The sequence below is a fragment of the Takifugu rubripes genome, chromosome 8 (genome assembly GCF_901000725.2).
Source record: "Takifugu rubripes chromosome 8, fTakRub1.2, whole genome shotgun sequence".
NCBI lineage: Eukaryota > Metazoa > Chordata > Actinopteri > Tetraodontiformes > Tetraodontidae > Takifugu > Takifugu rubripes.
This window is the reverse complement of record NC_042292.1, coordinates 9,353,737-9,370,706: the sequence shown is the minus strand read 5'-3', so window position 1 is coordinate 9,370,706 and position 16,970 is coordinate 9,353,737. Positions and strand designations below refer to the sequence as shown.

The 16,970-nt window shown below is 47.1% G+C and overlaps 2 protein-coding genes and 1 long non-coding RNA gene across 7 annotated transcripts in view; all 3 read right to left on the bottom strand.

Moving 5' to 3' along the window:
- zeb2b (zinc finger E-box binding homeobox 2b) overlaps nt 1-2,773 on the bottom strand; it is a 65,694-nt gene extending 62,921 nt beyond the window's left edge. Inside the window, exons 1-2 of one of the 5 annotated variants that reach the window (XM_029839778.1) lie at nt 2,554-2,773; nt 1,639-1,781 (exon numbers count right to left, since the gene is read on the bottom strand). In XM_029839778.1, the coding sequence (XP_029695638.1) occupies nt 1,639-1,711 (73 nt within the window). In that variant the 5' untranslated portion in view covers nt 1,712-1,781; nt 2,554-2,773. The remainder of the gene's footprint in view (nt 1-1,638; nt 1,782-2,553) is intronic. The other 4 variants (XM_029839779.1, XM_029839780.1, XM_011606401.2 and 1 more) reach the window with 4 other exon arrangements.
- A 4,528-nt stretch (nt 2,774-7,301) lies between these two features.
- Nucleotides 7,302-16,970, bottom strand: part of LOC115250829 (uncharacterized) — a 213,705-nt gene continuing 204,036 nt past the window's right edge. Inside the window, exons 8-10 of the mRNA XM_029841038.1 lie at nt 8,091-8,179; nt 7,800-7,837; nt 7,302-7,603 (exon numbers count right to left, since the gene is read on the bottom strand). Of these exons, the coding sequence (XP_029696898.1) occupies nt 7,302-7,603; nt 7,800-7,837; nt 8,091-8,179 (429 nt within the window). The remainder of the gene's footprint in view (nt 7,604-7,799; nt 7,838-8,090; nt 8,180-16,970) is intronic.
- Nucleotides 11,804-14,257, bottom strand: LOC105416795 (uncharacterized). The gene is made up of 2 exons (XR_964719.2): nt 13,986-14,257; nt 11,804-12,665 (listed from the first exon to the last, which is right to left on the bottom strand). It is a non-coding gene; the product is annotated as an uncharacterized lncRNA (long non-coding RNA).

The window sequence follows — 16,970 nt, the reverse complement described above, 5'->3', positions numbered from 1 at the left end:
ACGACCTCCGTACATCCTCCCAGCACGGAAAACACCCGCTCCGAAATATCTGCGTCTCGCTCTCTACGTCCTGATCAAAACTCCGAGATACACGTTGAGCAAACGTTTGAAAATAAAGGGGAGATGTTTTGTGGGGAGGAGGCCGGAGTCTCCCTGTGTCACAGCTGGATGAGAGGAGCAACACCTGGCGAGGGCCAAACTCTCAAACGCCTCACGCTGCCGAGATCAGGTTTCACGCCAGGGGAGGAGGAGAAGGAGGAGGAGGAGGTGGTGGTGAGGGGAGTCTGTCGTGGGTTAACAGTGGGGAGCAGGATGAGAGAGGACGACAGGGAGGGTAAAATATAATTTCATCCCGTTTTCTTTTTATTTATTTTTTTAAATATCGTCAAGCCAGAACTCACCAGAGAAAGATCCAATTATCATTCAAAATACCCCCCTCCAAAAAAATATAATACAATTAAAGCAAAATTAGAAGAGGGTATATTTAAAATGGAGAAATTAGGTGTGAGTTTTCTTTGGTTTGGAGCTTAGGAAAACATTTTTAAAAGGATGGGTGCGTGTCCATCCCTGCACAGACAGGCCAAGCCTCAATAAGCCTCCGCATTCCCAGGGGGGAGGACAGCAAACAGGGGGGAGGGGAGGGGGGGCAGGAGGTTATCGCACAGATTCTGGAATGAAATCTAAAATAATAAATATTTCTGACTGCTTTTTATAGCTGCTTAAATAAATAAATCCGCGAGTGTTCTGCCAAAGGACTCGTCACCGTTTCTGGGTGTGAATTTTATTTTTATTTTATCAAACGCGGCATGAAACAGGTGGTCAGCCTCCGAAAATATGAAATATGAGCAGGAAACCTCCAGATCCGCGTGCTTCGCGCGCAACAAAATGCTCGTCTGCTATCGATTGCTGCCAGATCGATAAATGAAATCTGATCCAGACGAATCACCCGCGAGGGCTTCTTTTATATTTAATAATGCTGATAAATAAAATATTGTTATCACGCACGGCTTCAGATCGCGTTTGGAATAATCACGAAATGTCAGCGCACGTTTGGGTCTGTTCGGTCAATCGCAGGAAGAAAAGCAGGAAAATCTGCAGAGCCAATTAAAATCCAGCCCTTATCGGAGGTGTCACGCGCTCGGACACAAAGTTCAGCAAAAAAAAAGAAGAGGAAATTAAAGAGATCAGGTAAAATGCACCTCGTGCAGGTGGCGCGGAGGCCCACGGGAAGACAAAAAACATCACGCGTGGATTAAAATCACAACTCGAGTCACGAGTTTTGTGTGTGTGTGGGGGGGGGGGGAGGGTTTGCGACCCGCACCGGACGGTCACGCAAGCTGGCCGTCACACAGTCCCCGCGTGGCGCCTCGTGTCCGGGCACAACTTTCCAAACATCCACAAGTTTCCCGAATCTCCCGCAGCTCGTTTCTCAGCATTCCAACAGGCCCGCGCGGCGCTCCGGCGCGCACTTTCCCTCCCGGATAACGGTCCTCGTTATGTGAAAGGAAGGAAAGGCGAGGACCCCTCAGCACGCACGCACGCACACGCGCGCACACACACACCCCGAGCCGTCGTGGAGAGCTCCACGCCAGGCTTCCATCCCAGCATTCTCCCGCTGATCAGGCGCTCTTTTCTTACCGTTTTTCCGGCGCGGGTTGGCTTGTTTTCGCCGCTTGCACCTCGGGCCATCCGCCATGATCTCGTGCTTCATTGATAAGTGTGTGTGGGATCAGATGGCAGCTCGCATGGACCCAATTCCTTGATTTCAGCTTGATATCTGACTGGGAAAGACACACACACGCAGGGAGAGAGGGAGAGAGGGGCGGCCGACAATGCGGAGGTTAGTGAGCGGATCCGGACAGCAGAGCGCACAAATGTGAGCTGAAGAAAGTGTGAAAGCGAGAGGAGGACGGTGGAGGAAGGTCCGCGTCTTCCATTTATCTCACAGCCGCACTGACGAATCAGCCGCAAAACTTTTTCCCCCTCCACGCCGCAACTTGCTTAATTAAATCTCTTTTCTCGTTTTCATTTTTAGGAGGGGCGCAAAATTGTAAACATGGATTTTAGTGTGTTTTATTTTTGTTCAGCGGCAACAGAGAAGATTAAAACTTCACCCGTCGGAGAAGAAAATTAGTAAAAAAAAAAAAAAAGAAAGAAAAGAAAAAAAAAAACCTTCCGCAGATAATAAAGAACGGAGGTGAGAAAAGTGACGCAAAGAACGAGCCCAAACGGAGGTTTGCGGGGTGGTTTGTGCGGGGTTCCGAGCGGAGGACAACACGGATGCACAGCGCCTGTTTTCCTCCGAGGACAGCGGCGTGGTCGGGGCGAAAGTAACAGCCCCGCTCCCCGGCAGCGGAGCACCGCGGAGGCAGGGAAGGGGGGGTGAAAAAGGAATCGAAAAAAATAAATAAAACGAGCGCACCTTCCTCCACCTGCGCAGGTAAGACAAAGTTCCAACTCCGGCACGCTGAACCTCCAAATATTTTTTCCGAATTTCCCGATTTTAAAAAATAATAAAAAGTGGAAATTTAGAAAAAGAGGAGGCTGACCTACCTTGTTTAGATGCAGGAGGGGGCCCGCGAGGCGCGTTAGGAGTCGCGGGGAAGACGAACTGGATCCCGGAGCGCGTCGGTGAGCGGATCCGTTTCCACCGGTGATGATAAAGCCTTAGAAATAAAAGCCTTGGAAATAGTTGGGAGGAGGGAGGGACCGCTGTTCCTGCTAGGGCAGGTTTACAACTGATGTCTTACACCCACTCCAGGAAACAAACCTGGGTAGGGACTGACGTGTTACGCCTCTTCTAATGACATTTTTTTCTTTCCACCTCCTTTTCTTTGCCGTGGAACACAGAGGAGGAGAAGCCCCCTGAAACGCACGCCACCTATCTTCACGGGAGGGGATAATTGAGGAGAGCCAAACGTGAGCATCTTCTGGGTTGAACATGAAGCCCCCCCTCCTCCTCCTCCTTCTCTTTCTCTCCACCTCACCCCCTCCCGTCTTTCCTGTCCCCTCACTCTTCTTTCTCTTTCTCTATCTCTTTTTGAGGGAAAGCAACTATGTCGAAGCGGAGCAAAAGAGCAGGCGACAGTTTCTCTCTCTCCCCCTGTGTGTGTGTGTGTGTGTGTGTGTGTGTGTGTGTGTGTGTGTGTGTGTGTGTGTGTGTGTGTTTGGGGGGGGAGAAAACTTGGAGCGCGTCCACAGCGGCCGCAATCATGAAGGGATGTTGTTGCCGCTTCTCTGTGTCTGTTTGCGGGATTTACACGGACTCCTCTTCTTCGCGCTCTTCATCATCAAACACGTGCAGGTTTGGGGATGCTTGAATCTTCATTATTATCATCATCGTCATCATCATTATTATCATTATTTTTATTTTTTTTTTAATTTTTATTAGCATGATGGTGAAACTTGTTTAAAACCACACCGTGTCACTTTTTTTTGGATGTTGTCAATTTTCAGTTTGTCGCGCGCAGCTGCATAAACTCCTGCACGCGATCACACTTTTATGCGCCCCCCCCCCCCCCCCCCCGTCAGAAAAAGAAACGAACCATCCATCACATCATTCGGCTTTACTCATGAGGGGTGGTGGGCGAGAGGTGGCTCAGCAACAACACACTGATTTTAGATTCGACTCGTGCTGCTGATTTGGGGCTTTTGCGCCACTTTTCCGGGACAGGTCGAGCGCGTGTTCGTTAAAGACGCTTCTGAGAGACAGACAGACACAGAGAGAGAGAGAGAGAGGGAGGTCGAGGGAGGTAGAGGGACAGAGAGCGAGGAGGCCCCGCCCCCGCAGCGCGCTGATTGGTTATGTAAATAAAGTATGATTTGGTGTCCTGTCCTCGCGCAGATCGCCACTGTATGGCTAATTAAATCATCAATCAAGAGGATGAACTGGTTTATGCCCCCAGCACACGCGCGCGCGCACACACACTCCACAATAAAAACAGCAGATGGAATAAAAATAAAAATGGATGCGTTTTCGACGCATGGAAACCCCACAAAACAACTAGGCCCACTCTGTCACAATATAATAACTTCTTAATGTGCCAATTTGCATTTTTTGTTATTATTACAACGCATTTTTTATTTAAAAAATGTCTTTTTACTGAAGTCAAATCGCCACATTTTGTTTTTGTTGCGTCTCCATCAACATCCGAGTTTCGTTTTCTCCTCTTGGTCAGCCCACAGGGGGTGACGGGTGGGGTGAGGAGGGGGAGAAGGCCGCTCTTCCTCACACCTTTTTATTGTTTAGTTTTGGGTTCGGTTCTTTTTTTTCCCCAACTTCGGGTCCAAACTGGATCCGTCCTCACGCAATTGCGAGGCGCAATTTACTGCTGCGATGCGCGCCTGTAAATGTAAAGCTCTCTCTCCCACTCTCTCTCTCTCTGACACACACACGCGCGCGCGCATACACTCCTTTTTTCGCCGTTTTCACCGTGAAACCGGATTACAGCCGGTGTGTGACCTGAGAGGCGGAGCGCGCGCTTAATAAACGTACCGGGGAAAATTAAAGGGGCGGGGCGGGCGGGGGTCAAAGTCATCTGCGGGGTTTGATTAGGACCAGATTTCGAGAGAGAAGCGTCAGTCATGAGTGTCTCCGGTTGTGTCTTAATTTTCATTTTTCTGTCTGACTAAATAAAATCATTTGAACGTTTCTGCGTTATGTGATCTGTTTTAATAAAAAAAAATCAATAAAAGAATCTAATAAATTTCATTATGAATTTCATCATTTTCATTTCAAACTGCAGCACAGTCTTTTTTTTTTGCTGAGATTATAATCCTAATATCCAGAGCCTGTGTGTGTGTGTGTGTGTGTGTGTGTTTGTGTGTGTCGGCGTTTCTGTGGTCACATGATGCAAACCCTGCAATTGCTGAATTTTTATCCTCACCAACAGAAAAACCAAATTTAAGAAAAAACAAGTGGTAGAAAACTCCTGAATGGATAAAATGATAATATTTTCAATAACATCCAAATGTTAAAAAAAAGAAACAATAGAAGATCAATGTTACAGATCAATTTGAGTATTTTTACAGTTGCTGCTGAAGCTCTGAGGTCAGATACTGTTCATAAATGCTAATATATATACAGTTTATATATAATGAATAATATATACATACATACATATACATAATGTTAATAAATATCAATAAATTCTAATAATGCAAACAGGAATGAGCCCTCAGATGTCTGACAAAAAGTCTGATTTTTGATGGGACAAGCGTCAATACACCCCTAGACACCCTCGTGTGTGTGTGTGTGTGTGTGTGTGTGTGTGTGCTCGGCGAGTCAGCCGCCCGACGACCCTGACGACCAGCCTCATGTTGACGTGTGAGAGTCACATGACGCGAGTGAACCTGGAGCAGCTGGAGAAAACGTGAAGAATATTCAGTGAGATTTGGAGATGAAATCAGGGAGTGTGTTCTGAAAGGGTGTAGCCTGCTTCCTGCTGAGTCAGGATGGATTTCATCCTTAATAACTGAACGAGAATGATGGAGAGGTTGTGTGTATGTGCCGGGGTCAGAGGTCAAGTAACAGTAGACGCAGGCTCCACAGTATAATTCCTTTTTGGTTTTTTTTTGGTTTTTTTTAAATCAGAAAATTCTACATAGGAAATCTTCGGACCTTATACCATCATCTTTGAGTGTGATTGGCTATCTGCCCACAGAAAGGCGGTGCTTCAGAGATATTTGAGTCATCCACATTATTCTATCATTTGTGCTTTGGAAGAGGAGTCAAATGACCTAAAAATTGGTGCAAACTGCATCTGCTATGTTGCCAGATGTTGACTTATTTCCAGCTGTTGCACGTCGAGTCCATTTTACAATATTGTTACAGTATTAACAAAAATAGTTACATTCGTTAAACCAGAATCGAGGCGTTTATTGTCGTTGAATGTTGTGTGATTGCGACCCGGTCCTCCCCTGACTCCTCAGCCTGAGCAGTTTGTTCAGTCCACCGCAGAAGTTGGTGTCAATTTAAAGAAACGTGACCAGAAAGTGGGCGAGAGTGTTTAAAAAGAAAAATAATAACTTGATATGAAAGCAGCGGCGGCGCCTCGGTTTCTGCTCTGGACCCGGCAGAAGTGGGCTTTCGCCTCTTTAATTAAAACTACAGCGGTCGCTGGCGCTCGCAGACGCCGAAGCATCCGAGATCGCGTCGACATCAAACTCGGCCTCTCTCGGCGGCTTTGGCTCGGCGAGAGCCACCGCGGGAGCCACCCCGCCACGACTGCGCCGCACGTTGACGGACAATTAAAGGGCGAGAGCTGCGAAGGCCGCGGCGTGTGATGTGTGAGGAGTCCTCAAAACATGCAAAAACAAAATAGGCTCAGATTAGCCAAGAGCAAGAGAGAGAGAGAGAGAGATAGGGAGAGAGGGGGCGAGTAAATGTGTGTGTTGTGAGCATGTCTGATGAGAAGCAGAGGGAAAACAAACGCTCACAACAAAAATCGATTGATTTTTTTTTATGTTGTTCTTGTTAGCTGCAGAAAGAGCCGACGCTTCTACAAATGACCGCTTACTCGACCGAGACGCACAAGAAAAAGACGAGCGGATCATGTGTCGGCATTTTTATTTTTTTTTCCTGGAGGAAGAGGTCAGATGTTCTGTGGCCTCGAAACAACAACAACAAAAAAAACAAGTTGGGGGAGAGAGACGAGTGAAAACTTCTCCTTTGTTCACACCAACAGTCAGACGAGTGGTTTTGAGATCCAGACACACAAAGGAGGTAAAGCTGCAGCTTCAGGTGAGGGCACAGAGGGGGCGGGGCTTCAACCGCTCCAGGAAACGAGTTTTTGAGAGCGTAACAAACCACAAGAGGGGTCTTTGACGCGAACATCGGCGTGTTGTATTTCCTGAAACGCACTCGTTCGGCGATGAATGCTAACTCCTTTAGATCGCGCTGACGCCGTCAATTTAGCGCAGCTGCTTCACTCCAGCCTCCCCGTCGCTAACGGCTCGAGGAGATAATTTCAATTTTTTTTTTTTTTTTAATGCGGAGTCAAAACTTCACCTGAAGGATCGACGTGAAGATGCAGCTGAAAGAGGCAGAAACGAAGGAGTGCTGCTCGAGTCAACAGCGTCTTCTAAAATTAACTCAAGCTAAGCGGGTCGTGAACAGGCGTAATTAGGTATTCACCGGTTTCACCAGACTAGCTGCATGTTCAAAGCCTGAGATTATTATGGAAGAGAGGCTCACAACACCCCCCACCCCCCCCACCCCACCCCCCCATATTGATTACCAACTTGAAAGTGAAGCCTCTAATGTTCCAGGAGTTCAGTTTCTGATGGCGAAATGTTGCGTCTCAGAAGTGTTCGGCTGAGTTAACGGACCCGCTACACTTTCTTTCCCCACTTTTGTCAGAGAAGAAAAGAAAAAATGAATAAAACAACGAAATGGCGAAAGGCGAGAAAGTGTTAAGCGACACGTGCGTGAAAACAAGAGAGTTTATACACCAATAAGTGACGTCTCTGACAAGTGGATTATCAGTTATTTTCACTGATAATGTGTAGATTTCTGTCATCAGAATAACGTCTAGTTCGGACAGAGAAACTAGTGTCACACTCACGTCTGCAGGAATGTCGTGATGATCCGATGGTCGGGGTTCTGGAAAGAGGGTTCAAAAACCTCGTAAGCTTACAGGAGAACAATTGTTATTATTTACAAATCAAGTTCAGTGTTATTGTTTACAAATCAAAGTTATTAAAAAAAACCTTTGCTACATTTCAGTACTTTTGCTTGTATTGTATTTTTCACGACTGGATGATGGGATTAAACAAAGATGGCTGCCAACAGAACTCACCTTGGTCGAGGCCAAACGGGCCTATGGCCTCCTGGTGGCTGGATCCAGTAAAGCAAATAAAATAAAATTGTTAAATCAATTTCATTGGTGTAGCAAATGCTGTCCTAATACTTTTTTAATCACCACATTAGAACATGTGTGTTCATCAGTCGGCCCTTTAAAGCATGTGACTATAACTAAGGTGTGAATTTAACAGATCCTCTGGGTAAAAATGTTGTTGCTTGTAACAGGACAGTTTTAATTAGGAAGAGTATCAAATCATTAACACACGTTTCGAATGATGGAACTCACCAATGAGCTGCAGTCTGGAGAGGTAGCATTGCGGCTAACAGGCGATTAGCCTGCACATTCACTCCACCAAGATCAGCCTGCAAATCATTCTGGAATTATGAACAACACAGTCACACAAACACAATCAATGTATCTGGATTAGCATTAAATAGCTAGCTAGCAGTGGTAGACACACACTCTAATGCTGGGTGCAGGCAGTTTTAAAGGTAAGAGAGGCTAACGGCAAAACAGCAATACGTAGTAGTAGTAAGTCAGGAAATGTCTGAATTCTAACAAATAAAAACAACATCGTAATATCAACTAAACTTTCTCGAACTTGTCGCTCGCCGCATCGTTTCCAAACATGGCTGAAACCGGAGCACGTCTGAGCCAAAGTTCAGGGAAGTTTGAGGTTCTCTGCTGAGTTTGTGCTTGTTTACAGCGTTAGCGTTGTTTGTCAGCCTCAGACAGACGCCTGCTCCGTCCTCGGCTAAAGTTTACGGCCCTGCAGGACTTGGTGAAGAGTCAGTTCACGCTCTGCTGGATGGGCCGCTCATTCCTCCCTGCGATGCCATCCCATGGCGTTTGTTATCCTGACGGGGAGATTTTTGGGCTTTTTTTTCCTCTTTTTGGGGGGTGAGGTGAGCAAACTGCTGCTGTGTTTGCTGCTTCCTTCCATCTTTACACCCCTGCCAGAGAACACCATCTCTCTCACCTTTTACTGCTTTTTTTTTTATTTATTTTTTTAATACACGGCGGCCTGATGGACGGCGGCTCGTACCGTGTGTGTGTTGGGGGAGTCGATGATTCCTCTTTTGATCCGGCGGCTTGTTGTCAAAAGCTGCCCGAGATTGAAGAGACTGTTGGCCACAATTGACTGTGACAATTAGGACACGATCAGAGTCCCTGAATGGAGCACTTAAAGGCTAATTTACATGTCACTTTGTCGAATTAAAAGACGGGAAAAAGAGCGCGAGGAGCGATATTCTGCCTTCCGCCCTCCCTCCCTCCCTCCCTCCCACCTCCTCCTCCGTCTATCTGCTCCCTGGTTTTTATTCCTCCATGCCTTGTAAACTGTAATTTGTACACTGCTTTGGGGAACCTGGCAGAAGAGAGGCGAGCGGCATTTCCATTTGAAAAGAGGCAATCACCAGGCCACTGCTGAGCCTATTGTCCGGTGGCGGCGGCGGTGGCGGTCGGGGGATGTGGCAATTTCCAGGCAGCGAAGTTCTGTAAGGTGAATTACACACAAGGTGCATTTGTAGATCTGCTGTTTGCAGATATACTGACTGCTGTACCCTTTTCATTATTATTTAAAGCTGCGCATCTTTTTGATTGTTCCGGTGTCTGGTCGGCGTTCCCGCTGTCAGGAATCACAGGGTCGCCACCTCCAAATGTGTCCGTGTCCATTTATGTTCAGCGCAGGTGATGGAGGAACTGATTAAAAAAAAGTGATTAAAAAAAAAAAACGTCTAAATTTAACATGTCCAGTTTTGTGATGTATTACCTGACTGGAACCCTCAGAATAAAGTCTGAATTAGGAGTTTCTGAATGACAGAATCCAGAGAGGAGAAAATACCCAAAGATTAGCGTTCACATCAGAGCAGTTCCAGGGAAATAAAGTTGGAATTATGAGATCAAGTCTGGAATTTGGAGCACAGCATAGCTGGATGTTTAGTGAACAAATCACCGGAATCTTTTCCCTCCTTTCATCTGAGCTGAAACTGGAGCCAGCCGGGAAACAGATCCGGCTCCAAACTTCCACAGGGCGCTTTTGGAGCGTCGCACGTTGACGCCACCAACGCTAAACGCTACAGCTGACACAAAGGAACAGACCGTGCGGATCGCTCAACCACTAGCTAAACATGGGGCTTCAAAAAAAAAACCTCAACAAGTCGCCATGGTGACGCTCCATGGCGTACACGAGGGTGTAAATCATAGGTGGACGCGTCACACGTCCACTGCACGTGGACTTATTTTTCTACTGTGTGAACAACTTTTACTGATGGATGACAACAACAGGCAGACAAACGTGTGTCTCCATGGTAACGGTGGGAGTGGGACCTGGGCCAAGGTGGCCCCCCCCATCATGAAAGCATCTTCTAACTGCGATAGAGCCGCTGTTCTCCCTGCAACCATCCTCCACCTTTCCATCAAAGTACATTAGACACTTGTCTCATGCTGGTTGTTTTGGGTGTGGGAGGAATTATGGGTAGTGAAGTTCTCTAAGTTTACAGTTCAGTTCTGTCAGCTGGGGCTCATTCTGCTGCTCTGACGGGCTGTTTGTGACAGGTGCAGCGTGTGTGTGCATGCATCAAAGTGTATGAGAGGACCCCCCGCCTTCACACACACACAGACACACACACACACACACACACTCCTGCTGTCCTTTCAAACAGAACACAGTGTGTACAGGAACAGCAGGTTGATGGGATAATGCCCATCATCTGTTGCACCGTGTCATTTCTGCACTGCTGTAACCTGCTTTTGTAACGGCCCTGCACATGCACACACACACACTTTGTAGTGCTATTGTTTTTCATACTGCTGAGATTCCGTAGAGAGTAAAAATGCGGACGTTTAATGCAAAAACAAGACATAAAAATGCCCTGGTGTGTGTGTGTGTGTGTGTGTGTGTGTGTGTGTGTGTGTGGTGAGAGAGAGAGAGTAAGAGAGAATAGGTGTGTGTTGAGGCCAAGAAAGGGATTGTTCAGCCCTCTCACAATGATGGGAATAAATTCGCTGCTCTGCTGTGAATGACCTAATCCAGATTTGATGGTCATTATATCAGGCCCGTTTCATTATGCTGTAAACATGCCACACAGATAATCTTAATCTCTGTAATTCCACTGTAAACCAGAACAAACACTGCTGACAAACCTCCTCTGTTCTTTCTTTTTTTAACGTGTGACTGGCCGACGGTTCGCTCAGGTCCACGAGCTTCCCAGTTTTTGGTCAAATTCTAAGATTAAAGCTTTTGGGAGCGTCACTGATGTATCAAACTGGATGGAGGTTACTAATCCCAGCGATTGAGGCCTTAATTAATTACACAGTTTTGTAATAAGGCTGGGAGGATTAGCGTGTGGACAGGTGGGCAGATTTAAACCTCGCTGGGTCGGACACATGTTGAGACTAAAGCGAAGCCACTGTCCCAAACAAAGAGGGATTTTTTTTCTATTATCCATGGAAATATTCCAAATGTTTGGAATAAACCACAAACACGTGTCAGCTCAGAGAGGAGCAGCGGAGCACACGGATATTTGTGGCGTGTGAACGAATGAAAGCATGTTCAAACACTGGCAGACGGTATCGCAGACATGTTTAACCTCCTGCAGCTTCGTGTTTCACACTAATTGTTCAACTAGGAGCTTTTTCTGCCCGTCCACTCGTTCCCCATCACTGTCCAGACTGGAAGGACGATTCCTTCCACACACACAGTCTCAGTTGGGAATCAAAGAGAAGGAAAAGCAACACATTTAGGTGAAGAAGAACCTGGAGCCGGGTCTGTCTGAGGTTTCTGCCTCTTCAAGGTTTCTCTCCTGACTTGTGTGTCACCAGGAGAACATCAACATGAGACAAGGAGCTGATGTGAGGACGGACAATGAGCCCTGCACGCTGATGCTAAACACTGCCAGCTACTCTGACCCCATGCATGTTGCTAGCTCGCATTAGCATCTCTTCATTCATGGCTCTCGATTGTGACGAAAAGCATCATTCATACTCAAGTGAAGAACTTTTTTTCTGAGCGTGTGTAATTATTTTATTATTTCCATAACAACGAACTAGATACTTATTGATTACAGTTGGTGATGCTACATGGAACAGGACAGGTTGGGTTTGTGACACAAGACACACATAAGACATATCTATCATAGCATTTCTACAGATTAGCATGAGATCGACTGTTAGACATCAAGAAAAAAATGCCAAAATGTAAAAAGAAAAAAGCATTTTTAGTCAACATGATGTCCCTACATTTAACAAACTGTAGCACATTTCCAAGCTCGCTCAACTACATTTCAAAACAGAGGAGACTTTTCACATTTCCAGAATGGTAAAATAAGTTTTCTGGCTAACAATGTTCAGAGGGAATTCGCTCAGAAAATCAGTCTTAACATAAGAACCTTCTGATAAAATGACAGAACAATGATTGACACGACTAACTGTCCTTCTGGTGACGACCAGTACTTCTAGCCCCATGCTAGTCTTCATTTCTCAGCTGCGGATGTGTTAAAGAGTGGACGTCCCCTCTTCATTTATTTCCAAATGCCAGTTTAATTCAACAGCAGCAAACATCTGCATGAATAAAACATTGTGAGAAACGCGTTGGAGCTTCGCTGCCACTTTCTCCAGCGCTCTCATTAACAGCAGCCTTCAGCGTTGGAGCAACTCCTCCTGTCTACAAACACTGCTGCTCGCCGATCTCTGCGCTCGTCGTTAGCGTCCCAGAACAGTTTCACGGTACGTTTACGGTTTGACGGAAAGTCCCCTCTGAGCCGGCTGAGACTTTCATAAAGAGCCTCGTATGGGATCAGATTTACGCTCAGCCTCCAAAAACAAAGTTGCCTGGAGTGTTGTTGTCCTCCTCTTCCTTTCCTGTATCACCAAAGAGACGGAGGAGAGGTTCGTGGAAGAGGAACGGGTTCAGAAACAATCTGGATTTTTTTTAAAACTGTGATTCTGCCTCACACATACAAATCAATGTCCCCCCCTTTTTTGAGTCTGAATAAGTGGAGATAAAAAGCCACCAAAGGTGCTTCAGTCTTTCCTGTAACAAATGCCAGCTCGCACAGTTTGAACCAGGACAGAATGAAAGCTAACCTATTAGCTGCAACCCCCTCCCCCCTGATTTAATTTTAGTTAAGTCCACGTTGTGACACTTTTTAAAGTAGTTTTCCCAAAAATTTTGAAACAAACAAATGAATTTACTTCTCGTTTCAATAAAGGTTCACAAATTCACAAATTCTGCGAGAAATTCCTGACCCCCCCCCCCCCCCCTCGTCTGTTTGTTGCTGAACATTCTAAAAAAAAAAAAACTAAAAAAAACTTGAATCCTCTTTGACAAATATGGAGACAGTTGCAACCAACTCAACACAAAAGCCGAAATCCAGACAGCAGCTTTCAGTCAGGCCACCAATCAGACGCGGTTGCCTATTTTTGGGGGTGCGGGGGGGAGGGCGAGGGAGGAGCGTCGGCTGTTCGGTCGGGTTGTGGAGGTCTGCCTTTACAGAAGCGTCTATCAATAGGTGCAGCCAGTGTCAGTAGTCCTTCCCATCAAACCGGGGCCTGACAAAGAGGCGGCGGCGCATGGGAAAGGGGCAGCAAGGTGAAACTAATGCCATGGATGTTTGATTCATCAGGGCCTCATTGTTGGCGGCCACAGTTGATTGTGAAGGTTCAGTCAAGCAAAAGGGGTGCGGAGTAATCAGTCGGATTTATGGTGCCGAGGGCCTCGGAGAGAGGGGGAAAAAATAAAAAAGAGGCTGTTTGCAGCGCAGTCAGAACAGGTCTGGAGCAGACTCACCTCACAGAGCGAAACGTGCACGTTTCACACAAACAAGCAAGACTTTACCAACTTCCTAAACAAAGCTGAGGCCTCTTTCATTTAGATTTGACATTCAGTAACAACTAAAGTGTCCAGAGAAGCAAATGTGCCATTTAAACAGACAGAGACGCATTTCTGTCACCCTGAGGTGACCATCAATGCTTTCATCTGTGCTTTTGTTGGCCCTCTTCAGACCTCATGTGCACTGCGCTTGCACAACGTCTCCATTTCGAGGTAAAAGTCCATCCAGCAAAGCAGCTTTGATGCTAGCAGTAGCATTGGTAACAAGAAATCACTGACACATTGTGGTAAACATCTACGATATATGTTCAAATCTACTTGAAAGTTGGGAGAAATCCAAGAGCCCAAACCTTTCTGGTTCCCCGTCCTCGTCCTCCATCGCCTGCTCTTCATTTGTTCAGCAGCAGACTTAACGAGAACCTTTAACGGGACTGAGCAGGTTTATTTTCTTCTCTGTGGAACTGCTTTCGTCGGAGTGTAACCTCCGAAGTCCACGAGAACACAGGTGTGTAGCACACAGTGTGTGTCTGCTCACCAATCAGGACTGTTGGGCGTTGGGCTCCACCCACACGACTCCACGGAAGCAGAAGGTGTGACCAAACAGGTCTCTCACCATTCCTGATCAACAGAACTTCTCTTTTCCAGATGATAATCTGGCATTTGGAAGATTATTTTTTTCCAAGAATGACTCTAAAATGGAACATTTTAAAGAACCTCACAACGGAACAGAGAGCCATTCTCCAACCATGGAGATCTTCAGAAGAAGCCATGAAAGGCCCACATGTCTCTGCTTTTCCTCCATGTTGGTCTCTTTCTCTGCTCCGTCCTCCATCCCTCCATCCCTCCATCCACCTTTCTGATTGGTGGTGACGGCGAGCAGACAGATGTAGGGCGAACCGCAGCTAAGCCGTTGTGCTCTTAAGCCTAATGTGGAAGTTTTATATGCAAAGAGGTGCAGCGGGAAGGAGGAGGAGGAGGAGGATGGAGTTTGAACTGATTAGGATAATTCCTGCTTTTAATACAGCTGTCCCTCCAGCTTAAGGTAAACCAAATGTTGCCATCGGAGATTAGTGTACCTTGCCTGGTTATTAACAACCCCCCCCCCCCCCCCACACACACACACACACACACGTCAGACACATCTCTAAAGCTGCTCTCACCGGCATTAATTTGAGGGGGGGGGGGGGGGGGGGAGGCGGGAAGTGGAGGAGGTGGGGGAGAGGAGGAGGAAGAGTGGTGCAACTTGATCTCCTTCTGCACCTGTTGGGAAACTGTGCATTGAAGATTGTGTGTGTGTGTGTGTGTGTGTGTGTGTGTGTGTGTGTGTGTGTGTGTGTGTGTGTGTGTGTGTGTTCTCTGGAATTTTAAGGACAGTCCTCGGAGTGACGACAACCTCACTGCAGAGTCCCAAGTTAAAGTTTCTGGAAAGAGGTCGGAATCTGAGCATTTTATGCTGTGTTCTCTGACCCAGATGAAGCAACATCACCATCATCACCCAGAGCTAAACCTGCTCGTTAGCATTAGCTTTCTCCCAGATCAAATCTGAGGGCAGAAGGAGCCGTGAGGCCAGATCAGGCACACAAGGACAACGTGTTTTTGAGAGGAACCCAGAATGTGTTTGGAGCTGGGCCACCAGGAATGGCGGTCCAGCTGTGCTGTAACGGAGGCGGCGTTAGCACGGATACCTGTCCATCTGCTCCGCTCCATCAGTCGACGGGCTCTCAGCAGATCCTCCCAGTTGGCCTAATACCTTCACACCCCAAACAGAACAAACACACACTTTCTCACACTTGGCATTTCATGTCAAATATTATGTCACCGGCTCTGAGCCGGGACGGCAGACATTAGTAACCCAACACCGCCGACTCGGCTTAGGAGTTTTAGCCGAAATCCTTCTCTGAACTCGAGCTCGGAGCGGTGGCGACGCGATGAGGACGACCACCACGTGACCCCCGACATGGTGAACAATCCTCCTGTTTTCCTGCCTCCAGCAAACAAAGGTTCAGGAGAATCACCCGACCAGCAAACAAACCTGAACCTGGTCTCCGTCCCAGGGAGCCTGATCCATATCTGGTGTGGAACGTTTGGAGCGTTCAGCTGAGGGAGGAGAAGGCAGGCTGGGTGGGCAGGAGTCACGTCTGTTAGCACGTTGTGTAAATCCTGCCTGACCTAGTTCTCACACGTGGACTGGAGCTGTCACAAAATCAACCCAAATGCGACAAACGTGGAGGAGAAATCTTAGCCTGGAGCGTCCTTGTGAACGTGCAAAGATCTCCTCCCAAACAACAATTCCACCGACACCTGAGGCAACATCAAAAACCGCAATTACAACAAACGATGGCAACTTTCCACCGAATGTAGGTGTGTCTTGGCGGCGACGCCAGACGCTTCGGTCTCGCACCAGGACACAAAGAAGCTGACGGAGGAGTGGAGGGAACAAAGAGGATAAATGTTCGTTAGCTCGCTAACGGAGCCAGTGGGGGTCATAGGGTCAACCATCGACCTCGGTGACGCTTTTGAGCCACTTGTGCTAAGCTAAGGAAACCATGCTAATGTTAAGGCCAGCAAAATTACAGCCTGTAGATCCCCGCAAAAGTTCAAATCCACACATGTTCGTTGGGATCAATTTTCCAGCCTGATGAATCGGAGTGTGAGATGTTAATGGCACAAAGCTTCTCCGTCAGACGTGAGCAGTCAGAGGTGATTCCGATCGTTCCTGAAAGCTGACGGTTCACAGGCTAATGCTCCTTGCTAACGCATGGCTAAACAAACAGCTATAAACTTTATGAAGGTCAGAGGTCACCAATAATACGAAATGCTGACCCAGACAAACGGATGATTAGCAGGACAGCGTCGCGGCAGGAATGGACACGGAGCAGCGCCATTATCAGCTTTAGCTAGTTAGACATCACAATCTGTGTTAAGTAGTCGGCTGGTGCCAGGAGAGGGGAACATCCCAGCCAATCAGATAAGACACAGAGACATTAATAAACAGAAGAGGGGCAAGCTAACCTTTTATCAGGAGCGCGGAGCAGTGAAAGGCAGAACATTGGGAACGCTGTTTTCCTTACCTGCGGGAAGATTCTGTCCTAGTTTTATGGATAAAATAAATCACGTTTCCTGTTAGCCAAAACATCCTCGGAGAGATATTACTTAGATACGACGACTTATGAATGAAACATTTGTTGCACGGGATCGAGGACAGAAGTTCAGCAGGGTCACTCTAAACCACCAAAGACTTTGGGACGGGGGGGGGGGGGGGCAATTCTGACAGGATGATACTGGGACAGGGAAGGTAAATGGACCAGTTATACCGGGACAGGGATGGAGCCTGA